Source organism: Motacilla alba, chromosome 1 (genome assembly GCF_015832195.1).
Source record: "Motacilla alba alba isolate MOTALB_02 chromosome 1, Motacilla_alba_V1.0_pri, whole genome shotgun sequence".
Lineage (NCBI taxonomy): Eukaryota > Metazoa > Chordata > Aves > Passeriformes > Motacillidae > Motacilla > Motacilla alba.
In genome coordinates, this window is record NC_052016.1 from 62,357,617 (window position 1) to 62,384,832 (window position 27,216).

General features: G+C 44.9%; 2 protein-coding genes across 7 annotated transcripts in view; one reads left to right on the forward strand and one right to left on the reverse strand.

Annotated features, from left to right (window-relative positions):
- CAB39L (calcium binding protein 39 like) overlaps positions 1–3,971 on the forward strand; it is a 61,320-nt gene extending 57,349 nt beyond the window's left edge. For 3 of the 6 annotated variants that reach the window (XM_038135137.1, XM_038135126.1, XM_038135146.1), the window contains one exon: positions 2,114–2,703. In XM_038135137.1, the coding sequence (XP_037991065.1) occupies positions 2,114–2,293 (180 nt within the window). In that variant the 3' untranslated portion in view covers positions 2,294–2,703. Of the gene's footprint in view, positions 1–2,113 lie in introns of all 6 variants that reach the window. The other 3 variants (XM_038135165.1, XM_038135155.1, XM_038135116.1) reach the window with 2 other exon arrangements.
- A 7,344-nt stretch (positions 3,972–11,315) lies between these two features.
- CDADC1 (cytidine and dCMP deaminase domain containing 1) lies at positions 11,316–26,730 on the reverse strand. Its single transcript, XM_038149675.1, has 9 exons — positions 26,573–26,730; positions 22,967–23,061; positions 21,272–21,449; positions 19,866–20,444; positions 17,907–17,956; positions 16,732–16,901; positions 15,500–15,689; positions 14,807–14,867; positions 11,316–13,628 (listed from the first exon to the last, which is right to left on the reverse strand). Exons 1-9 carry the CDS (start codon positions 26,721–26,723, stop codon positions 13,555–13,557), a joined length of 1,548 nt encoding a protein of 515 aa, XP_038005603.1. The 5' UTR covers positions 26,724–26,730; the 3' UTR covers positions 11,316–13,554.
- Positions 26,731–27,216: the final 486 nt, after the last annotated feature.

Here is a 27,216-nt window from a genome sequence, read left to right on the forward strand (position 1 = left end):
AGGGGAGCCAATGCATCAATAGCAGTGCAGCAAAGCTATTTGCAAAGGAGGAGATGCTGCTTTCAGATGCTGCAGCTGTTGAGAGTGCCTCAGGTGTAGTGAGAGCTGTGAACTGGCCATCCCACTCCCAGGCAGACGTGTCCCTAGTAGGAGGCTGCCCTGTGAGCACTTTGGGCATCGTGCAGGAAAGGGGCTGCTCAGAAGGGATCCTTGGGGGCTGTTAGTGCTGCCCTTGAGAAGTTTTAGATGGCAAGTGGGAATCATTTAAGATGATAGCTCAGGGTAGTTAGAGAAGGGCAAGGTGGAGGCCCTTGTGAATAACTGTAGATAGTGTATTGTCACTGGGACCATGGCCTGGACACCAGGTCAAGGAAAACTTTGTAACACACTTGGGGAGTGTTCACCCAGCATGGCAGAGGCTGCAGCTCTTTCTGCACAGCAGAGGGCAAAGTACCTTGCAGCAGGGACTTCTAGGAGAAGCCTGAGGAGGAGGGATCCAGAGGAGACAAAAAGCATAGACACAGATTAGGACTATTCTAGCACCAGGATGCCAGGGTTCAAGAGCAGATGGTTTGTCTCACCTTTGGGAAATGAAAAAGTACTTCTAGCTTCCTGTTTGGACAGAAGTGCTCCGTGAGGTACTCCTTCCACATGTTCCCTTAATGTGGCACTTTCCCCACCACTTGTATAACATCCTCTGGTTTTGGAGTATGAAGCCTAATGGTGGGTGCAGTCTGAACCCTGCCCCAGCCTTTACCAGGTGTTGTCTTAGAGACAAGAGGCTGTAGCACAGCCCCCCAGGGCAGAGTGTGCATGATTCTCACCAGGTAGCACAGCTCCTCCCTGAGCAGTTGGATGTGGCCCAGGTTTTCCTGTGGGCTCACCCTCAGGGGAGGCAAAAGGACCTGCAGAAGAGCCCCAGATCGGGAGCCAGCGGTGGGGCTGCCTGTGTTCGGCAGGACAACATGCCATTCTGTACTGTCAGCAGATGTTTGTTTTCATTCTGGTTTGGACAGGCTTGGAGGGAAACTGGACGCTTTCCAGTTCTGTCCATCCTTAATTTCTTCTCATCGAGTAGAGAATAACTGGAGTTATTTCTGTCGTTGCACAAGCGCTCAGGCGGTGTTTGTTGACCAGCCATGGTAACCTCGGTGCGAGCCAGATGTGGGAGCTGCTCCTGGGATGGCCGGGTACGCTGCTCATGTGCTCCCACCGCAAGCCCTGAACCCCGTCTGCCCCTCCTGACCGATATCCCAGAAAAAAGAGCCCATCTCTGTGGCATCCCGAGGTCCCTGAAAGAGCCTTTCACTGCTGGCCATTGCAGCCAGCCTTAGGTTTGCACTTAACCGAGAGAAAATGTTGAAGAAACAGCATTGTGGCATGAGGGGTCATGTTCAGAGCTGGAAAATTGCAGCTTTAGTGATTACAGGAGGAAAAATCAGAGCATTGAAGAAGGCCAGTAAGCCGACAGTGCTGGGCTGGCTGTGCCAGGTGAGTATCTGGGGCTCACATCACCTTCCTGCATTGCCACCCTCCTCTGGTCAGCAAGGGCTGCAAAGGTGCTGGGCGCACCACAATCCTCCTGCTCCTGCTGCAGTAAGTTTCCATGCTCCCATGAATGGATTAGGCAGAGGGAAGTGAGGCCTCTGACATATTTTTCCAAACCAAAACAAAGCTGGCAAGTCTAATTTTAGGCCTGGTTTAATACGGAAATGATATCAATACTGACACAAAGCTTTTCCGTTCTCCTGATAATTAATTTCTGTGTATTTGTCTTGTGGGTGGGAAGAGGCTGAGAATTGATAGGTCCCTCTCAACAGCTGGATTTACAGTCAAAAGTTTTTATCACCCAAGAGCAAAGTGAAAGGGAAGCGATACCACATGTGGGCATAGTTTTGCTTCAGTTTGCTGTCGAACCAACGTGTTTGAACTCCTGTCTGAACTCCTTGTCTGCCCTGGGACAAGGTGTGTAGCAGTAGAGTATCTGCCTGCCAGCCTTCAGCTGACTTGTTAGGTAACGTATGGAGATGCTGTGACTGATGTTCCTCTGTATCTCTCTCTCTCTGTCCCCACCCCCTTGCTGTCTCTCTGCCTGATTTTGTTTGCCTGTTAGGTTTTTGTGGCCAGTCCGAACAAAACACAGCCTATTGTGGAGATCCTGTTGAAAAACCAACCCAAGCTAATTGAGTTTCTGAGCAATTTCCAGAAAGAAAGGACGGACGACGAGCAGTTCACTGATGAGAAGAACTACCTGATTAAGCAAATCCGAGACTTGAAAAAGCCAACGGCATGAAGAACACCTCTTGTTTTCCACTGTAGGCATTAATCTCAGTTGTTAAGTTCCTCTGTGTCCCTTAAACACCACAATAGTGCTTGAGAAGGCACAGCAAGTGCCTGGTTTTTATTTTGTCTTTGTTCCTAGATGTCAAGAGTATAGGGGTTTTACATGAGAACTAAAAAACCAAAAATCTAGAATAATATATTATTTTTAATCAAGATTATAATTATTTATGTCAGTTTAGAATCTCTCTGTAATAGAAGCTAGTCTGACAGAGTTTTTTTGTGCTCAAGAAGAATGAACCTCTTTGCTTAATTTTATCAGCAAACTCAAGCACTGGCAAGTGCACAGAGCAGGTCTTCTGAGGACTGTGACATTGTTTCTTCACACCTGTAGTTGTGACTTGGTTCTAGTGCTACACACACACAAGACTGTGAAAGAGTACATTGGTCTCTGGAGTTAGCTGCACTTATAGGTCAGGTTCTTTAGTCAAAACTATGGAAGATGAAAATGCAGTAAAGGTCACGTTTTGCTTCATTTTGTGTTCTTTCATCCTTTTTTCCCCCCTAGATCAGAGGTTTTCTACTCAGTGCTAGGGAACGGATGGATATATCAGCCATCTGAGCTGTTTCTGCCTAACTCCCGTTTCCCTGTGTGTGATCTATCTTGTGCTAGAGCACAGGCTTTTCCTATCAGCTCCCAGCAGTCTCATGAGGAGCAGCCTCATGGACACGGTGCTCACGTGCCCCATAATGGGAAAAGGCAAGGGCAACGCCCCTCCATCAGAGGCCATGCTGTATTGCTGATAAAGTGATCCTACACCTACAGAAACCATCCATGGTCAAGAATACTGGGTGGTAGCCAGAGCTACTTGGCTGAACTGGGACAAGGGCTGAGCCTCAGCACCAGAGTGAGAGGAGGGTCCTCAGCGTCTTTCCATATGAATTCCAGTCCTGGCTGTGTGAGGCGGGGCTGAGCTAAGTTCAGCAAGGGAATCATGAAAAGGCCTCAGTCAGATCTGCTGCATGGGCTGAGGTCCCTGAGCCTGCAGGTGCTGTCACAGCTGAGAGCATTTACTGGATACTGAGCCCGGGAGGCCACTGAGCAGCAAAGGCACCAAAGGCCACCTGTAGTTTGGCATTTTCTGCCCTTGTTCACCCTGACCTGAATTCAGGTTCTGTGTTAAAGTTGTGGAAGAGGAGGTTGTTGAACCATAAATGTTTTGAGTTTAATAAGCTCTATGGTACAGACAGTGTTTCCCTGGTGTGTTTGAAGAGTTTTTGGGGTCTTTTGTTTTCTAACGGGAAAATGTTATTCTGATGCTTTAATGGGAAGTGGAGTTTGAGAGCAGGGAGTGGAAATTTCTTGAATTTTTCTGGACAGCCTAAGTTCTAAATTTTCCTATTTGCTGTAAGAAAGTTCTCTAGCTAAAACTCTATCTAATGCTTCAGGTAACAGGTGACACTGAATTGTAAAAACAGAACAAGCCCCTTTCTTTCATTGAACTGTTGTATATTGAGGTGACTGATACTTTAATTTATGTGCTTTAGAAAAGGGAAGAAACAGAACCGATTGTGGTCTTGTTGTTTTTCAGATGTCAGATACACACAACAAATGTACATCTTAGTTGCCTGGAATTAAAAAAAAAAATATTTACAAGCTATTAAAGGCATGATTACTGATCACTCTTTATTTCTGTCTCTGAGGTTTTTTCTCTTTTGCCTTTGTGGATAGCCAGATTCCATTCAGTGTTAAATTCCTTCTCTCTTTTGCCAGCTTGTTTCAGCAGATGGAGAGGCGTGAGCACTGCCTTCGAAGCCAATGCTCTCTGAAGCATCACGTCTGCAGCCCTGGCTGGCAGGGGTCTGGCAAGCCCAGCCCAGCTTAGCTGGCCATGAGCCTCACGCCCACCCCGCGGGTGGTGTTTGTCAGTGGTCACTTGCAGGTCGATAAGGGAGCGTCTCTGGAATCACAGTCCTCGGAACCAGTCATTTAAGTCTGATCCTCTGAGATTTGGAGCGTGCATCCAAAGGGTGCTTGGCTGTGTTCTGAGCTCCTGGGGTGGGGCTGGTCTCCAGGGCTGGATTAACACAGAGACACGTGTCCATTGCCTCAGCCTCTGGAGTCACATGAGAACACTGGGCTTCCAGCCCGTGCTAGGAAAAAGTGTCTCATGGTGTGTTGTTGGGGAATGCCTGCCCTTGACGAAGTGAGCGTGACCCACACAGAGGTGCCCAGAGAGTCCGTGAGGGGTCACACTGGGAGTGCTTTGTCTGCACGGTCTGCACACAGAGAGCACTTAAGAGATCCAAACCTGGTGGTAACACGAGGAGCAAGGTTCCACCCTGGTGTCTGCATAGGCAGAGAGGTGTCAGGCCAACAGGGAACAGTGATGGGCCCCGGCCCTGTGAAGGAAGCCTTTTCCAGGGCAAGGAGTCTTAGGACCACATGAGAAAGTAAGTGGTAAGGAGGACTTGTGAAAAAGGGGATCTGTGTGTGTGTCTGCAACGGGGTGGAGGGAAAGAAGTGGTCTTACAGGTAAAGTGACACATGCCAGGGCCCTTGCAGCTTGTCTTACCAGAAGCTGGTCCTGCAGTAGATCACACAACACATCTCAAAGTAGAGTCTTCCCCAAGCTCAACTTGCTTAGATCTTTGAAAGAATAAAAAGCATACAAATTGGTGAAGCTGAAATTAAGCACCATAATAATACTTCACAGCAGGTGGGGACACAGCCCTAAGTAAATGAAAATGAGGTATTTTCTAATGTGACTTTGGAATAATGACAGAACTTCCGATTTCCTTTGGTGAATTCAGTCAAGGTGGTTCTTCTGCCTTAGGGAGTGCCCCCACCAGGAACTCACAATTTATCTGAAATTACTATCTGAGGGAGCTGTGTGATTGCAGGACGTGGTTCATCAGAGTGAAGGAAGGAAAGAAGATTGTAAATTGGAAAGATAAAGAAGCTGGAGGAAGCCTCTCCATTCCATTCTGCACACAGCATTCAGGGGGTTTGGATTGCATGAATAAATCTCTGCCAACATACGATGTAGGATGCTGCAATGTCAAACCTTATTTGATACAGCAGAGTGCCAGGAATCTTTGAACCATAAACTTCTGCCATGGGATTTGTGCAGCTTGTGCTGAAATCAGGAAAATCTGATTAGAAGCAGCCATGGGCTCCTCACAGTGTCCTGGTGTGTACAGCAGCAGGTGTGAACCCAGGAGAGGCCAAGGACTCTGGCCTTCCACAAATGTGGGTGTTAAGACCGCTTGAGCCTCTTAATCTGCATTCTCCAGAGACTAGATCAGATGAGAAGGAAAGAATGACTTGGGACTCTGCTGTTATCTAATGATAACAGCACTCAGGGAGAGGGAGAGGAGATCCAGATCCCATTTGTTCTCTAGCACGTGCTTTGCTCTTGCTTGTGAAATTGGAGCAGGGCTAAGAGAACCCAGGCCTCTTTCCAAGGGGTGCAGTGGTGTTTGGTCAGTAGAGAAACTTTTTCTCTAGGCCAACAAATGCTTCATTTCTCTCTCTGAAGAAGAAGCACTTCAACATTTTGGCAGAAAGCACCTTCCTGCAGAACATCTTATGCCTGGCAGTGAAAGTTGAGGCAGAGAGGATACAGGTTTTGGTCTCTGTGACATAAAATGGAATTGTATGTAACTCTCCCACTCCTTGACTAAGTGTGTTCTTGCATAAAGATGCAGGTCTCCATGGACTGAGTATAAGGTGTCCCAGAGCCTGCAGTGGGAGTTTCAGACCCACAATGAGAGGCAATCCTGAGAGCAAGAGCTGCTGTGGCCTGGGGAAGAGAAGGAGCTGAAGTCCCTGCCATCCCTGCCCATGCTGAAGGGAAGCCTTGCCTCCAGCAAAGCCTCCAATCCCTCAGGGTCTGATGTATAAGGCCACAACGTGCCAGCAGCCCAAGCCAGCTCTGAGCACAGTTGGTGCTGGGCAGGCAACATGAGATCAGGCTAAGGAGAAACCCAAAACAAGGTTAGCAGTTTTGGCCATGTGGTTCAGCTCTAAGCCAAGTGTCTCACAGGGCTGTGACTTGGCCCAGCTCCCCCAAGAACCCCAGGGAGAGGCAGGCGGTGAGCCCAACCCTCCTGACTCATGGTCCTGCTCCACAGTGCCTGCCTTGAGCTGGCCTCTCTTTCCAGGAATGTGAGAGGAGGAAAAACAATCAAACAACCCACCCCCTTCCTATGGCATTGGTTGCTACAGGCTTTCCAAAACCCTGGTAAAAATTACCTTTCCCACCTGAGGCTGTGTCACATTGAGTGGCAGCATGGGGACAGCCTATGCCAGGGGTGTAGCACTAGCCGTGGCCCAGCCATGGCCAGCAGCTCTCCCCACCCGGCTCAGTAATGACGGAGCACTGGGGACAGGGACGGGTGGGGTGCCAGCACATCCTGTGAGACAGCGGTGGGCCTTGCACTGTCACCACTGCTACAAGAGCCCCGTGGCTGTTTCCATCGCCCTGGGCACTGGCAGCTGCTGGGAGGGCTTTGCTGCTCAGCATTGGCCCAGGAAAGCCCTGCGCTGCCCTTACTGTGTGTGAGACTGCAGAGCCCTGCTGTGGCATGGCACATCAGCCATGGCCAGGTGTCCCACACCGTCTCAACCTCCCCCCTCCCTCAGTGTACCAGTTCTGCACATTGGTAATGATGCCCACAAGGCCATGGGATATGGTGTGCTTTTCTTCAGAGCCACTCTCTCCTCCAAGCGCAGATTTGGGAATGAAATTTCCAAATGTCATTGTCCCATGGCCAAAAATGTAATTTGTGTATTTTAACTGCCACACTGTGCCAGCAGACACCTCCAGCATGTTGAGCTTTGACAAGTAGTTGGACACAACCAGCACCTGACTAGCAAGGTGACAGGTAGGAACAGTTTCTTGGTTGCACGACAGACACTAGCCCAGTCATGGCATCATAACCCAACTCCTTACAGTTAAAGAAACAAAACCCACCCAAATCCCCAAAGCAGCTCTCCTGGGAAGAGCTACCAGTATTCCAGTGAATAGAGTTATTTCTTCTGAGTGCACAGAGAAGACAGCACCTTGTCTTTGGGGCCATGAAGTGCCTTACTCAACTCTTATGAATAGAGGCCCTTTATTTCCAAATTGCTGGGTACGTTGTCTCTACTGGAGCTCAGTTTTGGCAATGCTCTTCAACTCCCTTGTAGAACAGCTGGTTTGACAAGCATTTGGAGTTTGGATTTAAAAATACCCTTGTCAAAGCAGAGCCTGCTGCATCTGTTTGTGCAAACATGCAGTCAGGGCTGGCTTTTCAACACACCCCGGCACAGCCCTGCCCCGACAGCCAGCAGGGAGCAAACAAACTCGGCCTTTGCTCAGGCAGATGGTCAGATGCCCAACAGGCTCTGGGGCAAGCGGGAGCCTGCTAGGAGCAGGGCTCTCGAAATCCCATGGGGGAAGTGGAGAAAGGCATCTCCTCCCCATTTTAAAGCTGGGTGTGGGGGAAAATTTATATTCACAGATGAACTTGCCTTGTGCCCCAAGGAACGTCAAGGGCAGAGCCACAATTAGCTCATAGCACAGAGCAGGTTCTTGCTGTGGGCTGACAGCCTTCCTGCCAAAGGCTCAAAGGAAAGTGACACTGGGGACTAGCAGGCAAGAAAGCAGGATGTCCCAGGGGACAGCAGGCATTGCAGAGGGAGGAGAGACATATGTTCATTCCAACAAAAGACCCAGCTCTCCTGCTAATACATTCCACTTCTAGCCATGCAGTTAAGCTCCTCTGCTTCCTGCTGGCTTTTGTTTTCTCTAGCTAAATCTGTCTTGCCCCACAATAGGAATGAAAGACTAAGTGAAGGTGAATGCACTGGCATTCACACTACCTTACATACGTCTTTCAGGTAGTTCTGAAATAACATTGGGGAGGAGGAAATGTGTCTGTGCTGGCATTTGTGTGACATGTCCCAGAGGCCTGGCTCTTGTTGAAGTTATTGTCCAAATGCTTCATGGTTTCCCCACATTTCTTTAACCCCTTGTTTTTCCTCCAAGTTAGAAATTTAGCTGCCCTGGTGGAATATTTACTGGCAAAGTAGTGAGGTGACCTCACTGGAGCTAAAGTACAGATAGTTGAGCAATGAGGGCAAAGAAATAGGAAAAAGTCAGGCTTAGTTTTTAGTATACCTGTCTTGTGCCACTGAGGAACACGGTGAAGCTGGAACAGACCCCATCCCTCCAACAATGATCCTGTAGTTACAGGAAGCCACCCAGTCCTGAGGCAGAGCCTGGCTTCCCGGGAAATCAAAGTGGAAAATTTCCTGTACAAACAGCTGATACTTGGGGTGCAGAAGATAAACGTCACACTGCAAAATACCCCAGGGAAAAAACCATGCTCAGCATTTTCCTCTGCATGTCTGTTCCCAGCCCAAGCATGGTGAAGCCTGTGCTGCTGCACATCAAGCAAGAAGGCCCTTTATCTACACAGCAGATGTGCCAGCCACGATTTTTCCTCTTCCCATTTATGAGCTTTAAGCTGCCTTGAGTGTTCTGACATTTATAATAACCATCAGCACATATTTGTCTTCTTCTGTCTGCAGCAGCAAGACTCTCTGGGTACCGGTCACAATCACAGAATCATGGAGTGGTTGGGGTTGGAAGGGACCTCTGGAGACCACTCTGTCCAACCCCTCTGCTAAAGCAGAAACAGGTTGCAGAGGATTGCACCAAGGTGGGTTTTGAGTGTCTCCAGGGAAGCAGACTCCACAGCCTATCTGAGCAGTCTGTTCTGGTGCTCTGTCACCCATGCAATAGAGAATTTTATCCTCATATTCAGATGAAACTCCCTGTGCTTCGTGTGTACCCGTTGCTCCTGTTACTGGGATCCACTGGAAGAAGCGTGGCCTCACTGTCTTTACACACCCAGCCCTAAGACATTTGTTGCACTAATATAATATATGTAAATAATATACAAATTTTATGCGCAGACGAGAGCTGGAGCGGCTCTTGAGCGGCACCGGCGCGCCGGCATCCCTGTGAAGCCCGGCACTCCTGGGTCCCGCTCCCCTGGCGGCCTCCCCGGGCATTTCCCTGCCACCAGCGCCCTCTCCCGGCTTTCCTTTGCCGGCTGGCGGGGGCGGCCGCGCTAGGGAAATTAATTTAATTTATTGCAAATCAAATCTGAGCAGGGTAATCAGAAATAAACACATCTTAGAACAAGATGTGAACCCCTCTCTTCTTCCTGGGCTCAACTTCACTCCTGAATTTTCTACCTTCTAACCTGCAGCAGCACGGGGAAGAGGAATGGGAACTGTGGTTGGTCACCACACTTTTGTCTCTGCCGCTCCTTCGTCCTCAGGGAGGGGACTCCTCACACTCTTCCCCTGTTCCACCGTGGGGTCCCTCCCACGGGCGAGAATCCTTCATGAACTTCAACATGCACCCTTCCCTCGGGCTGCAGTTCTTCATGAACTGCTCCACTGTGGGTCACAAGTCCTCCAGCAAACCTGCTCCAGAGGGGCTCCTCTCTCCACTGACTTCCCACAGATGCTGCCAGGAGCCCCCTCCAGCACGGGCTTCCCACGAGGTCACAGCCTCCTTTGGCATGCACCTGCTCCAGTGTGGAGTTCTCCATAGGTTTTAGGGGGATACAGGCTCCCCTATGGAGCTCCCTGGGCTTCAGGAGCTCAGCTGCCTCCCCATGCTCTGCACCAGGGGTTGCAGGGGAATCTCTGCTCCCGCGCCTGGAGCAGCTCCTGCCCCTCCTTCTCCACTGGCCACGGTGTCTGCAGAGTTGCTCCTCTCACATATTCCCACTCCTCTCTCTGGCTGCAATGGTGCAGCTTTTCCCCACTTCTTAAATCTATTATCCCACAGCACCATCATCGTGGCTGCTGGGCTTGGCCTTGGCCAGAGCTTCATACACCCTGGAGCTGGCTGGCATTGGATCTGTCAGATATGGGCAAAACTTCTGGAATCACCTCACCAGAACAAACTCCAGAAGCCACCCACTACCAAAACCTTGCCACACTAACCCAACACAACAGTAACCCAGATCTATTTCAAATCAGCACATACCACCTGCCTTCTTCGCTTTCCTATTCTTCAAGCAATGTAACTTACTGGATCCAAGAAATTAAAGCTGGATATTTGGAGTCTGGTTTGCAGGTACAATGGCTGAAACAAAAAACCTATTTAGAGGACTACAAAGCTACAAAGCTTTTCAGAGTGGTCCCCACATTAAACATGGTTCTGGGAAGCCTGTCCCTTTGCCAGCCTGGCTGTGTCCCACTGACTGCTCACTGTGATCCACGATGACATTTCAGTTCAAGAGCACATCTGAAAGGCATCTTCCATCTGTCCCCACATACTGTATGTGGCTCTGCAACATGAGCCAGTCTTGGAGGGCATTAAGTGGATTCCTTTCAGCTTAATAGGAAAACTAACTGTAGGAATAGCCATAATACACTCCACTGGCTATTGGGCCTTCAAGCCAAATGCCTGGGCTGGAACCGGGTGGATGTGAAACCCCTTTGGGCCAGAGCCCCAGCATCACCCACTTGATGCTGCAGCCTCGCTGCCCTACAGCTGCACTGGGGACGGGCACTGTCCTCGGCCCCCATCACCGTGATCATCATCACCCCATCAAACGACCCTGCTCTGCTCTGCTGGGACTGGGAACTGGGGCCCCTGGCTATGCCCATACACGCAATCCAGGGCAGCAAGGCAGGAGGCTAGGCAGGGACCAATTTTACTGTTGGATGGTCAAAGCTTCATCCACTTTGATCCTCTCGAATCAAGGAACAGGCTGTGGAGGTACAGGCAGCTTGCAGTGCTTCCTAATGCAGTTCCCATTCTCCCGAGGAAGAGGAAATTAATCCTCACGGGCCAAGGAAGGGGATCCCAGCCCTTTCCTGGGGCTGGCAGGAGGCAGAGTCTCATGTTGAGACAAATTCTTCAGGCAGAGCAGAGGGAGGCCTGTAAGGAGTGTGAACATTCCAAAGCACTCTTTAATGTTCCTAATAACCCAAAGCACTTAAAAATACACTTCAGTACTTACTGTCAGATTAATTTATTAGCAGGAAGCATGTTTTGCTGTAAGGCAGACAGTTAACAGAGAATTTTTGTAATTCTCAGTCAGAAGGCCAAATTATTATTGATAGTTAATACCTGCAATTAAAATGATTGTTCTGAAATGAATGAGTCTCAAAATGCATATGGAAATTTCATACAATGTATAAAATATATAACTTTTACATTTCTTGAGTAAATACTTTGCAGTTTTTATGTAAGAAACAAACATCCTAGAGATGATTTGCAAAATAAACATTGAAGATGTCCAGTATTCTGTGTCTCTCCCTGGTAAGCAGACAAGCAGAGCAGCACTTACAGAGTCCAGAGACTAAGAAAGGAACCCTATTTGCATGGCTCCTGTTGGTCAAGATAAAGTCCCTACTTTGTAAAAATTAAGGTAGGGTTATACTGACAATCAGAGCCTACAGAAAATTCTGAGCCTCTGGAAGAATCTGTCAAACGTAGTAAGACAGAAATAAAGCCAGGCTTCAAAGCTTTCAGCCTTACAAGGGATTACAAGTTTCACAGAAAGTTTTGTAAAAAAATCTTCTTTTTAAAAAAAGTAATTCAAAGTAAAGGTAGAATCTTAACTCCTCCTGAAGCAGAGACTAGCAGCAGCATTCACTGCAGTGTAGTTATTTCATGTGCGTGATATTTGACATAATTTACTTCTCTGTGTAGCCAGGCCACCTATGATGTTTAAGGGACTTTTCAATTTCAACTGTTCCTATGAAGATAGAGATTTTACTGATTTTGATACCAGTGAACTGATCACTATAAAATGTGAAGGGGCCTTAAATCTGACCCTGTTTTCTTCCTTGCTTCTATTTCAAGTAGATGAGCATTGCCAATGGATTATGGAAACAAGAAGGTTTCAGTGGGTGGACTATGGACATTTTTTATTCTAATTTGGACAGTGTACACTATCCAGACACAGCCCTGCTATCCAGTTCCAAGCTTTCCCAAAACCTAAAAGAAACAAAAAGAACCTACAGATGCTTCTTAGGACATGATTCCCCTTCTAGGACTTTAAGAAGGGCAGCAAAGACAAGATGCATGAAAGAACTGGGAAAGGGCTATTTACGTATCCTACCAGCAAGAACAGAAAAAGATTTAAGGTATTTGCACTGGAGAGCTCAGCAGAGGAGTGAACAGAAAGTCTTGGGACATCTGCTAAAACAAACAGTTAGAGGTCAGATTCAAAGCAGGAAACAGATGGGAATCAAAAGATTCTGGGTACAACTCTTTGTCTGATTATGCATTACTTGTCCCTTCAAAACTAGCAACACTAGACTGCAGTTTCAGTGGCTGTTTCAATGTCACCCTTGTAGTGTAGTCACCAAGAGATGGGCACCTGAAAAGATTTGGGCTATTCCACTGGTACAGATCATCCTGTCTAAGAAACATCAGGACACTGGTTTATTAGCTTCTGTAGACCTAGGAGCCTGTCAGTGAAGATTATCAAAACCTCAACACTAGCAATCTTCACAGGTATGTAGGTGCCAGTGAGATGCATACAGCGAAATGCTTTTATGCCTGCCTCCAGAAACTGAGAAAAAGCAAAGCTAATCTTTGTCTTCATTAATTCAGATGGACTGCATGTAAGGAAGCACACAGAGCAGCAAGGCAAGTATGACAAAACTAAACAGCTCTGCTGCTACGGTAGGAAGTGTGTATGAGAGACAAGATTTGTCCGCAAACCATTTAGCTAGCAATGACTGCTATCCCAATGGTTTTGTGTCTATTATACTGAGAAGCAAAAGCCACTTTCAAGAACAGAGATGGTTGCTGGTGATTATTTACCTACCATTTCCTAGAAGATTCCCTTGACGATTGTATTTGAAGAAGTACGGCTTATTTCTGCCATTTTCTAGCCCAGAACTTATAAATCCATTCCCTCAATCCATACCACAAGCAAATAAGACACCATTTTATTATTACTCTGATCTACTACCAATGAACTTTCAGTATATTTTTTTAATGTGTTAAAAATGATCAGCCACCCAGTTACTTTTACAGAAAATAAAGCAGCATTTTTTCGCCAGGAGCTTCTAAATTAAAAAGACTTTCACGTAATGCTCTAGAACATTTAAGACATCATAAATAAACTTATTCTAAAACTCACTTTCCAAACAATAAATAAAACTCTTCCTTATTTGAAAGTGCAAACAGGGTGTATTATAAAAAGTACGAAGCAAGACTGCAGGAAGTGCTTAATTATTCAGTAATGACCAAGACACAGTTTCTTGCTTTGGTGCTGCTGGTCATCCAGCGATTTTGTTTTCTGGACCCCATCTAAAGAAAAAAACATGCATGGAGCATTAATACAACAGCAAGCATAGCCTAATACTCAACATGGACAGGGACACTGGAATAACACTGGGGGTGGGGAACGGGGAGGAGATTTTCTTCCCCTTACAGAGGAACATGCAATAATCATAGCTAACAGGAATACAACAAGGAAAGAGAGGAACTTAAACCAGTGCAGTATTGAAAATGCAGGCACACCACATTAAAAAAAACTGTTAAGAGAAATGAGCCCTGTTGAAAGTTGTCAAACAAAGTACCCCAGGATTAATCTTTCTCCAGCTGGGTCTAAAAACCATTAAGAAAGAGAAAGACAAACAAGCCCTAACATTTTTCAGTGATCATTAATGCCATAAACACTACTCTGAGCCCTTCCCTCCCCCTCTTCCCCCAGCCCACAAGGAAGTAGCTAACAAAACGACTTCTCCACTAATCTCTCTCAGTCCATGATAGGAGTTTGCTCGGAGTACGTGGCTATTTGTGTGCCACAAAAACTACCTTCAATTTTTCTTATGCTCCTAACATGGTACTCGATGCATCTTTACACTGCATCTTCATGCTTGAAGCACAACAATTATTTAGCTGCCATTTTCCATGTTGTTTTCCCCTCTGGATGAGTAACATTTTAAGGATTGGTAGCTGACAGTAGATGCCTTTGATGGGTCTCTTTTGTAGCACAAAAAGACTTCAAACTAAGACTTATCTGAACTCTGTTTTGAAAAGATGACAGCTCCCTTGCTACAGGGGTGTGTGTCAACTAGGATTTTGTGACTCGAAGGAGCCCAGTCCAATTTATCTTGAAAAATGATGAGAACACAATCTAAAAAGTCTTTCTGGAACAAAATTTAAAACATGATAAAGTAATCTAAAATGATCTACGTACCAAACAGCATGTTGCTGACCTTCACAGTAGCATTGCTAGATTTTGTAATGTGTGTTAATGCTAAGAATTTTGTTACAAGTTAATTCACCTATTACAGTTAGTTATTACTATAACAGTTAGCTCATCTATTCAAAAACCTCAGAAAACTTTTCACAGCAAAATTTAACTCACTGAAATCAAGATTAATTAAGACAAAACAATCTCAGAGGGAATCAGGTTGGTTTAGAATGTGATCTCACTTACTGATTGCAGTCATAAAATGAATTAATGAAAAAATACTTACTTTCCCTGGCTGTAGGGTCAAGGATTTCAAGTGCATTAGTGTGCAACGGACTTAACTGCCACTGGTAAAAGAAGAAGAAAATGTTTACTTATTCCAGAAGACAGAATAAGGAGCTGAGACAGAAAATGTACCCTACAGGCCTTCACTGAGAGGCATGACTTGTGAGGTGGGGAATCAAGGACTCCCTCTTGAAGACAGTTGCTTTGAGGACAAATAACTATTACAGGCATGCAGACAATAACTCCCTTGAAGCTGCTCACACCTACAATGCTGCAGTTTGTCATGGAGAGTGCCCTGACTGCAGGTACACTTGGCCACATTCAAAACCCACCACAGCTCTTTCAGGAGCTGCTGGAAGGGCCAACAAAATCACACACTGACCTCCAAAATCGGCTGTCATGCTGTGACAGGGGAGGCTTGGACAGAACTTTACCTTGTGAACAGACCACCTCCAACAATGGCGAGTTAGAGGGAAATCCCCCATGTAGATAGAGAAAACAGACGGTCTGGGGCCCATCCTCTGGCACATGGCACAGCACTGCTCCCCAGAACTGTGACAGAGCAACCTCTCAATTACACTCACCTGACTAAACAGCACAGCGCTCCTCTAAGCTGGCTGCAGATGACTGCTCACTCTACTCTCCCATCAATGCTGCCTCGAGTTTTTAGAACACAGTACATTTAGACACTTACTGTAAATTTGCTTACACCCTCAAGTTCACCGAACTTCATATAAGATATATCTGCTTTCTTTTTTCCAGCATCATCATCTCCTGCATAGATCTGCTTGATACCAGCTCCTTTAATTAAAGGGACACATTCATCACATGGGCATTTTGTTACAAATATCATGCTTCTCTCATCTGGCTTTATTTCTCGACACCTACAAGCAGTCAGAAAACAGAATTTCAGAGTTGGTATCTTGGTAGTTTTCAATTGTTAGAAATTTGATACCTCAAAAAGCAAGCAAAGAAGTGTTATTTACTCTCAGAAGCAACTTATTCCTGATCAAGTGCACAAGTACACAATGGAATCTGGTTTGGTATCACTATCTGTGAACAACACTCATCCCATGTCACCACACCTATTATTGTTGGAAGCTTCACCAACTGCCACACTTCCTCATTTTTGGTTATAGCATGGTCTAGCAAGAATCAGAGCCAGTGGCTTGTATCTGAAGGATAACTGAAGAAGCCATATCCTTTAAAACCCAAGTTCATACAAGAAATCTCAAGAAACCCCAGGAGCTGACTGTGCCAATATCACAGGCATAAAAAAAGACTGTGATTGCAACCCACAGTTCATCACAGGGATTTCATACATTGTCCTAGTTTGGGCTGGAATACAGTTAATTTCTTCTCAGCAGCTGGTGCAGTGCTGTCCTTTGGATTTAGTATGAGAATAATGTTAAGAACAGATTGATGTTTTAGTTGTTGCTAAGTAATGCTTACTCTGAATCAAGTGCTTTGATTCATATTCTGGCAGTGAGGAGCTGCACAAGAAGCAGGAACGGAGACCCAAACTGGACCAAAGGATATTCCATGAGAGAGAGTGTCACTCCCAGTATATCAACTGGGGGAGTTACCTAGAAGGGACATTGATCAGAGTTTGGTGATAGGGTAGGGCATTGATCAGTGGCTGGTGAGCAACTGTATTGTACATTACTTGTTTTTACCTTGGGTTTTATTTTTATTATTATATACTATTATTAATAAATTTTAATTTATTTCAATTATTAAACTGTTCTTGTCTCAACCTACAAGTTTTACTTTTGATTCTTCTCCCCATTCCACTGGGGCAGGGGGATGAGCAAGATGCTGCCTGGTGTGTATCTTCCCCACTGGGCTTAAACCACAACATGCATTTATCAGGGAATTGTTTCCAAACCACCTCATTCTTCTCTGTGGAAAAAATAAACCCATTACCTGAATGTCAGGGCGTTCTGCTCTGCATGGATAATGTATCTGAACTTTCTGATTTCCCGATCTTTTTGCTTATCATCCATGTGTGGAAAATCAGCATATTCAGATCCAACAGGAAAGGCGTTGTAACCACAGCCTACAAAATACATTGCTCCTGTTCCATCACAGCCTTTCTGCAACAATAAACAAAGCATCGAATTTGGATGGTATTTTAACTGAGTTGTAAGTGAAAGTACAATGGAATGTATACTTTTGCATGATCAGACAGCTCAGCTCTTGCCAGCTGCTCCGTGCCTGCATGAAGCTTTTCCACTGAGCCCTGTAGGAGCTGCACGGGTAAAGTGTAACACCTCTGTTACCTGTACCAGGCTTTTGAGGCTTTCCTTTTGGCAAGTAGTACTGACAGCAGGGACAAGAAGTCTGAAGGATTTAGTCCTTAACAATGTACACGATAAAATACAGCCGGAGTTCATCCCTGATGAGCCAGAGATGGTGTTTTGCCTGTCTTTTAACAGACTCAGTGACCAGTGGGCTGAGAAGAGGCAATTGGCGATGGAAATAAGAAAAAGAAACAAAATAGCCATAAGCAGCTGATGACTGAACTGTTACAAACAAATTAAGAGTATGTTGCAGCTGCATGAAGAACGAGGCTCCTGGGATTGGTAATATGCATAAGCAGAGAAACAAAGAACAAAAACTTTCTGTTTGGATGGGAAAAAGCACTGTAACAATATTCATAGAAAAATACAGCTTTGATCTAAAAAGGAATGTGCTAAAGCCCATACAGCATTTAACTGGAACAAATACCCTCAGGAGACTGTCAGGCTATAATTGCACTGAGACCTCTCCTGCAAAGAGCTGCAAAGAAGGGCTGTGCAGGGTACATGCTGCCTGATCAGCAGCTGTGGCAACACCTTATAGCCAGGATACCTGGAATAACTGACAATGACTGGGGAAGCAGGTGCACTGAAAATCCAGGCAGAGACACTGCTGTAGTTACTAAAATAATTTATACTTCTCCTTCATCTTAAAGCATAATAATGAATCAGTCATTAACTTAGTTACTAAAGCTGTGTGTGTATGAAAAACAGAAGTGTATAAACTTAAAGGAAAGTAACATGTGCAAATCCAGTGTATGAATTGTGAGTGCAAGAAAAAGTAACTTTTTCAATACTTACTGATTTTTCCTCTGCCCAAATAATAGCTCCAACTCCCGTTTTATGATCCTCTAAAATACATAACATTTTAGGAGTAAATAACAAATAAAGCACTTCTGAGTTACCTATATATTAACATATGACATCCTAGAGTAAGGAATAACATTTCTTATTGCTTTGTGACCAGGAAGAAAGAAACACAGAAAGATTAAAAGCTTGTAAATCATATGAGTCTACTGTAAAAGCCGTGTGTGCTCTTACTGCAAGGCAGTCATTCTAAGATTTTGCTGTGTACATTTGTTCACAAATGAAATGAAGCAATCAACACATAGATAAGAAAATGCGTGCCAAGAATATGTGTGGATGGGTTCACTAATGTGAGACAGCTAACTAATAGAAACCTTCTTGTTTACTACTTAATTTAATGACTTAATTTCTGCTATTCTTTACATTTACGCTTCTGTGATCTGAAGTCGTATAAAAATTAATCCTATTTTATACCAAATTCAGAGACAAAATATTAACAATTGGATTTTGGGGGTGTAGTCTATCACCACCATAGGAAAACTGGTACAGAGCTTTCCTTACGTGACTTGGATGGTTTTTATGGCACTTGAAAATCCTCCCCAGTAGCTACTGATGAGAATCTCGAGCATATCAAGGAGAAAAACATTTCAGGCTTCCATTGATTAATATTGCAGAACACACTGTTTCCATTAATCATTTCCATCATCCTTAGTATCACTACCATACGCAATAACTCAGAGAGGGTCTTTCCTGCCAAAGATGTACTTTATCAAAGCTGTCTTCATCTATATTCTGCATATTTATTAGACACTGATGAAGAGATGATAATGACTGATTAAACCAGCACAGAAAACATCCTATGTTCTTGCTCCCTTTATATCCACCTATATAATAGTGCCTAAATATGTGTGTGAGCTGCTATTTATTTTAATTTCATTACAGTGCAATAAAAGTTGGCTCAAACCCCAGACCTGAGTCTAGGCTGAATACTACAGCTAAACCTGAATTCTGCTGCCCCAAGAGTGAGTACTCAAGCTTGGTCACTCCATCTTGTTCTGTATAACAAAAGCTGTACAAAGAACTCGTAACTGGTTCCATGAAACTTCTGAATTACATCTAAAAAATGTCATTTCCGCAATTTTTGGAGGCCAAATTTGCTGAGGGTACCTGACTGAATAGGTTGGGTTTGGATGGGTGTGCTGGGGGATTAGTTTTGGTTTAAGCTTTGTACATGTACTATTTGTTTGTTTACAATGGTTTAAAAAAAGCAACTATCATATCTAGAGTAGAAAAACATCTCAATGGAGTACCATCAAGTTTTAAGTTTTCTGTTCTCTGGAAGAACTTACCACTTTCCTGCATTGGTAGCCAGAGAATAAAGCAGCTAACAGCTCTCTATCAAGAGAGAATCAATAACTATCTTTCTACCTCAGAAGCCTGGACATAAAACTCCAGCATCTGTGCAAAGAAAACCCCCACCAGACATATAAGCACTTCCACTAACAACATTAGGACTAGGAGACTTAATATAACAGTACTTAATGTCCTACTGAAGGATATTATTTCACTGCTTTTTTCTGAAGTGTACATAATCTGCTTGAAATATTGACATTTATTTGATAACAGAAGCATCTTGTGAGACTTCCGTAAAAAGAGCCTCAGAGCAGCCTGAAGAATTTAAATGTCATTCTGTTCTATTTTCAGTTGGGATTTGGACACATTGGCAGGGCAGGGTTTGCCAGCACTGTATGTGAAACACCCGCACTGATTTCCTCATGGAACGCTTTCACACACAATACTGTGTGCCCCTGTGGAGTCTTTACTATTATTTCACATGTGTAGGAATGGCATTGAGCAGCTTGCTCAAGGAAGCATTTGAAAGAATAAGACTGAAATTAGGAACTTGCTCTACTGATGAGACCCCGTCATTCCTGCACTCCGGTAATGACTCACCTGTCCGATAGGCAAGTAGCCTGGCTTGTACCATACAGTGCCTTGCCACGTCCTGGGGCAAACACTGATCGTCTGCTTCATTTGTTCGTTGGCATCCGCTCCTGTAAAACCCAAAGCATCCAAAGACAGGCACGCTGGCAGCCACTGATGCCAAGACCAAGACAAGATCTTTCATATTCTGTCTAAGGTTGCTGAAGTATGGATTTTCACAGAGGTTCTCCAGTCCTATTGTCATCAATATTTGCTTGTGGATTTCCTCGTTTGAAATTAGAAATAAACTTTCATACTCCTTTATTCTCTCTTGCCTACACGCAGTATAAAAGTCAGTGTTATAGTCAGGCTGTAATTTTGCTATTTTCTGAATAAAATCAAACTTGGCGGAAGTTTCTTCAATAAACTGCACCATGTAGCACACCAAAGGCTGAAGCAACACACACACACGAGCACGGCTGTTTGACTTCAGTCTTTCCACTGCTTTGGCATCCAGCTTTGCATCCTCAGTGCTCGTTGGATTGGATACCTCGTTCTGCAAGCTGATTTCAGGATCTGCAGGCCAGTAAGAAATCCTGTTCACCCCGGCTGGAAGAGAAGATAATGCAGCAGAAGGAACCATGCAAGTGCAGTGGAACATAAAGCTCATATTCAACACACTATTGTCTAACCCTGGTTTTACTTCTTTAAGGCCCCAAGTCCTGCCTAAGGGGGGTCTAGACAACAAAAATGCTGGTATATAAAAGTATCAAGGGTTACTTGATAATCAGACTACAGATAAAAATTTGAGTTACCCAAGTTCTCAGATCTTTGTGACTGCCTAAGTTTGCATCTTACATCCAACAGATAGATTAGCAACACACAAAAATAGTTAGCACTGATAGACATTGCTGCTGAGATTAAAAATCAATATTTGCAGAAGGGCTGTACCAGCAGATCCCATTTCTGGAAGTGAATGATCTGGTTTGTCTTCCTATCTCATGGGGAAAGGAAACCCTTAAGTACTCCCTGTAATTTCTGCATAAAAACCCACTCTTCCCTGGTGTCAGTGACAAGCAAAGGGAAAGCAAGGAAAAATACATCCATCTAGGTCCTGTCATCAGGCTTAGGGTTGCTCTGGCAGAGTGCAAAAGGACAGTCAGAACTTCAGCAGTGCATCCCAGCCAAGAGACAAGCACCACCACAAATAATGGTTGTACATTACAGAGAAGCAGGGTCTTGGCAGCAAACCCCAGTTTCTTGACCATCAGCTCTAGGAAATGTACATTCATTTCTTCTTTATGGAAAACATCAATGCAAACTACACAAATTAGGGATTGGCATTCACAACTGGGACAGTCCAAAGAGAAAACAGGCTTTCTGTTTTCAATCACAAGTGTAGCATTTACTCCTGCTCTACTACAGTCACTGCTTACCATTTACAATCATTTTTAAACAAGTTGAACATGGTTTTCTGGAAAAATAAAGATCACAATTTTTAAGTCTTGATCCGTGTTTAATGAGTGCAATCTGGCCAGCATGCAAGTCTGTACTGGAGCAATGAAGACCAATAATCTTCATATTTTTCACCACAACCAGACCACTCTTCTTCACCTACAGAAAAAGGCATTATTATTATTTTACTTTTTTTCAACATTGATTCCATAAAGATGTTATACCTCTTCCTTGGATAACAGTAACCAGCAGTAGAGCACAGAGCTCTTCAGTACAAATGAATCATTAAACAATCTGCACTTTCCTAAGTGTTTTTACTTCTTGTTTTGTTTTCTCATGTGCCTGTTAATATCAGGGTGCTGTGTCTCTGTCAAACTCCAAAGAGGGACTTGTCACAAATTCCTGATTTTTTCTGGTCATTTTTTTGCTGGAACAAAATCCAGAAGCAGCATAGAAAATTCGGTCAATTATAGCTGAAATCTTCTCCGAATCAGCCAGCATCTGGAAATGCTCATGAATTTAACTTCTGTCTTAAGCCTGACCATCCTGGGAGCCAATAGCTTCTCTAGCTTTATTTCTGTCTCTTCATTTATGTAATGAATCCTCGTTCTAAAGAATCTTTCAGGGAAGAAGTCTGCATACCAGAGACAAGAGCTATTACATCTGGATTCCCATGTATTGTGAAAAAAGTGAAAAAAATGGATACAAACTAGTTTGATGAAGCTGGTGAAACAGATCTCTTTATGCAATCCAGCTGCTACTGAACACTGTTGCCTTAGATCTGTAAATTATTCAATTGATTTGTGGTTACAGAAATGAGACTTCACTAAAGCCCTACATACAAGCCAAGTGCCATTTCTAACTGAATTACTAAATTTCAAACTGCTTTTGAAGGCTGTAGGTGCTGCTCATCTACCCTTCCTTCAGATCTAGCCTGGCACATACCCAGCTCTGAAAATTAGGCCTAATTGTCACTCAGATTATTTTCCTATCTTTTCTTGCCCTGGCTGATACATGTGCTATGGATCTTAGCACATGGGTATGCTCTGCACAATGCAATTATCATTTAAAGATCCTGGTAACAACTCTAATCACAACAGAAAACATCCTGTTCCAGGTCAGCCTGAAAATGCCTCTTGACTTTGAAGAGTAACTGGTTACAGTTCAGAAGACCCACTCTCAAGGGCAGCTTCTTTTCCTTGTCACTAAAGTAGTTACCTACAAGTTCTTGACCAGCAAACATTTCAAGTACTTGTGTGCATCTCCACTGTATAAAAGAACTGCTCATCTACGCTCATGAACATTGTGACTCTAAAAGTCTCTCTACACCAATAATCACATTGACTTGACACACAGAGTACATACCACACCTCCTTTGTCGTGCTCTTTAAAACACCTGCCGTTTTTTAGTGCTTGCTTCACCTCTTGGGATATGTATCTTGCCTTTCAAAGGTTTTTCAGAAAGAGCAAGCTATTTAGCCATTTTGCTATTTTTCTCCCACTACTGGATTTTTTTCTACTTCTAAGGAATATTTGAAAAAAGTTTATTACATTTGGTTGGGTTGTTTTTGGTTTGTTTTGCATCTGGACTATGTGTCATCTAAAGAGCAGTTGGGCTAAATTCACTGAAGTAGCTCTTCTGAAAGACCAATTAACAATAAGCACAGACATTTTACCTGGGATTTTTTCTGCTGCTCAGCCGAGGGAAACAGCTCCATCCAGAGACTTAATAAAGTGAAAAGATTGACCTTAGAAAGTCTTGGCATTTGACCTGATTTGAAGAAAAAAAGAGAAATATTTATTAGAGAGTATTTATAAAGAAACTCCATATTGCTGAAAATTATTTTTCTAGTCTTTTATACCACAGCTGCTACAGAAGCTGGTTCTGCTCTTTCAGCAGCTACAGGCACACTATCCTTTTCAGGGCAGTCACTGCCAACTCAGGATGCTCACATCTAGATGCAGAGATCAGATTTGCACAACAAGAGGAACTGGTGAAACTTTCACTGAAATTCAGTGAGTTAGCTCGACTCAGAAGTGTAGAGCAGAAATCACAGATCAGATCATCAGACCCTGTACAACTTAATGTGCTCAAATGAGTCACAGATGCTTAGAGAAATCTGAGACAGCTTCTAATTCAGCTTCAGGGTCACTACAGAAGAGGGCAAAAATATCCAGGCACACACATCATGATCTTACACTGATGCCTGCAGCAAGAGTGGACGAGCCATTGTGAAACCTTCCAGTGACATCAGTTCTGGAGATCCTGCTTCTGGATTCTTACAGTCTGCTTCGATTTTGGCTAGGTTTTTTACAAAAATTTAAACCTTTTGCTCAGGCTGTCACTTCTGACAAAATATCCAAATGCAAAAATCCCTTCTCAGAGCACCACCTTGTGCTGTGCTTCTATTCAAAATCTAGAAGTTGTCCTGTGAGGGCCAGCACAACCCAGCATTACTGAGTGCCCCACAAAGGAAAAAGGAGGAAGCACTGTGCCACTCAGTAAAGCTTGCACTGTTCCAGAAGATATTAAAAAATATAGACAATTAAGATCATTAATGCAAAATTAAGATATGAAGAAAAATCTCCAGTCCCCATTTCAGGGGCACTTACAGAGAGCTGTAATGAACAGATATTCCTCTGCAGGTCTCACACGGGCTGTCTGACAACAGTATTATTTCTATCTTTTCCCACAAATGTTACAGTTTTGGCAAAGGAGGTAATGGCAGTGGCAAGAATGGAACAGAATAGACAAAAACATTCTTTAAGTAGGTCTAGCAACTTGGAAGAGATATAATCAGATACTAAGATTACCTAGCTGAGGGAGAGGGTTAGTTTAACAGCATGTCTGTGAACCCAAACAATTAGGACAACAGATAAACATATGCAATACTTGACTGAAACATCATTTTCAGATGGTATTTTAGCAGCTTTTTTCACATATAAGTGTGGTTTGGGAAAGTAAATATAGGCTTGTCAGCAGCACTATCTGATGCCACTTTGTCCACAGTTCCTTAGGCTGCCCAGCTCTGCTACCCCACTTGGCACAAGCACTGCAAGGGGCACCTGGTTAGCACAGTCAGATACGTGCGCTAGAAACGTACACGGCATGCAGCACACGCCAAGATCTGCTGTCACCTGTACTAAAAGCAAGCCTTGTAAGTCTACAAGCCACATCTAAAGAAGCAGAATCTGTTTTGTTAAATGGGCACTTGAGTTCATTCTCATTACAGCCCCTGTTTACTCCTGTCATAGCACACACATGTACAGTTCCCATGTGGCAAGTTAAAACCAACAGTGCAATTTTTACCAGTGCACACACACACACCCCTTTGCGTTTTCTAAAATGGCCTACAATGTGGCACACAGAGTAGACTTAAAACTGCATGCACCACAAAAAAGTTTAAATTATTCTTTGTTTTCTTGCACCTAGCCCAAATGTGACTTGTCAAACGCACGGGAAACAAACTGAAGAACACAGAACATCCTGACATGAATTTATAATGAGAAGCAGGAAAATTTTATGAAGAAGGAAAGACCTTAGTTACAGTTATCATATCTGTGTGTTTGCACCTTCACTCACTTAGGTAGTTAAACACTCCTTTAGGTTCAACAGGGTGAAGAGAAGTCTGGTTAAAATGGACTGGGAAAAAGGCAGAAGATGCCTTACAGAATTAAAAGCAACTGTAGAAGACTGGGGAAGTCAAGGAAGCAAAGGAATCAGGCTTTGCTACTGAGAGCAAAGCCATATATAAAAGGAGTGCTCTTTCCAGGTGCATCAGGCCCACTTCACACAAAGGTATGATTTTATTCCTCCTAGTTATGGATCTTGCTTCAGTGAGGCGAGCCATGCTCCAGGGAAAGTGTGTGTGGAGGCTGGTGCCAAAAACCCTGCTGCACCTGGAAGCAAACAGGAGCAGGGCACAGCCTACCCGGACATGGCTCAGATCCATGATTATGTTCTGCCTATAACACCGGAGTTCCTAGTCCAAAGTCTGAAAGGCTTCTAACAAGTGCTTGACACCAAGGAGGAAGCTACCAGTGACATCACTCTGCTGCCTGGGAAAAGGGAACTAAGAGCCATTTTCAGACTTAATAAATTTTGCTTGCTTGGAAGCAGGATTTCCACAAAACTGGGATGAAACAAAACTCATATACCCACCCAGGAGAGCTGGCTGCCCTGCCATGGTGCCCAGTCTGAGAACCATATATACATAACGTCTATATGCACACACCACTCCCTTGGGACACAGCAGTGGGATCTGTGGAATATACCAGCATCTGTTTCTCCTGGGCACCCCCAGCCCTGTGAGAAAGTTGCTCTCTACCAAACCCATACCATGGGCCTGCTGTGGGATTAGTTTGAACACCCCTCAGAAGATGAGCATTTTCCTGCACATTGCATGGTATGCACATTAAATATACCTGGTATAGGGCAAGAAATCGCTGTAACGGGGTGGAAGGGAAGAGCAAAATACAAGCTTATGTTAGCAAAAGGCCCTCATGGAGAAGGGTGTTGTCAAGAAGCCGTGAGGAAGGACGGAGGAGATAGGTATATATATTTTTTTAAATTCATAGATATATGCTTGAAGATACTACACACAGAAGTGTATATACACTTTATGTATATATACAAGTGTATATATACTTTATTAATACATACAAACACTGTATATATATATATAGCAAATATGCATGTATATATGTATAGCATATATGTATATATGTATATATATAGCGTATATATATATATAGCATATATGTATACACACACACTCTCTATATATAAAGTATCTATATACTTATGTACTACAGATATGATACCTGTTTTTATGTGTATATATATATATATATATTTATATATTTATATATGAAAGTATAGGTACCTATAAGTACATAGATATTTATATATACACACACTTACATATACGCATATATATATACATATGTAGATAGATGTATGTTTATGTATATACACACTTTATTGCACTATCTGTGACGGTCAGGAGCACTCGGTGAAGCATCACCGGCAGAGGGGGAAGGCGCGGGCTCCCTGAACAGCCCCGGGATGAGGCGGAAAGTGTCCCCTGAACAGAGGACAGACCAGGCGGCCCCTGGAAGGACCCGCTGGGTGAGGCGAGACCCGCGAGGGGCCGGTCAGCGCACACCTCCCTCACAGCCGCCCGGCCCGGCCCGGCCCGGCCCGCCGTCAGCGCCGCGGTTCCCTCACGGCGGGCCAGGCCCCGGCCCGCCCTCCCTGCCACCCCCGCAGCCCGGCTCACCGGCCATGCTGTCGGTTTGCGTGCTGGCCGCTTTCACCCGCGGCGCCGCCGCCGCCTCCTCCGCGCCGTGCATGGGTGCGGGCGCCGGAGCCGCGCCGGAGCCCCCGGTGCCGCCGGCCCCGCACCTCCCCCAGGGCGGCACCGCCCCCATGGCCGCCTCCCGGGGCGGGGCCGGTCGCACGGCAACGGCCGCTGACGGGCGGGCGCCTCGACCAATGGAAAGCGCTAACGGCGCGGGGGGCGGGGCTCGGAGGGGCGGGGCGGTGGCTCCCAGCGGGAGCCGCGCTCCGTAGCGGGACGGTAACGGGGACGCGGCGTGAGCCGCGTTGGAAGCGACCCGCAAGGATCAACCAGTCAGCTTCTGGCTCGGCACAGGGCCACCCCCAAGAGTGACACCATGCACCCGAGAGCACTGTCCAAACGCCTCTCGAGCTCCCTCGGGTTCCAGTGCCCAGCCACCGTGTGGGTGAAGAACCTTTTCCTGATATCCAACCTAAAGCTCCCCTGACCCAGCTTCAGGCCATTCCCTCGGGTGCTGTCACCGGTCACCGCAGGGAAGAGATCAGCGCCTGGCCCCCTCACGAGGAAGCTGTGCCTGCGGTGCGGGCTCCCCTCAGCCTCCTCCGGGCTGAACGCACCCAGCG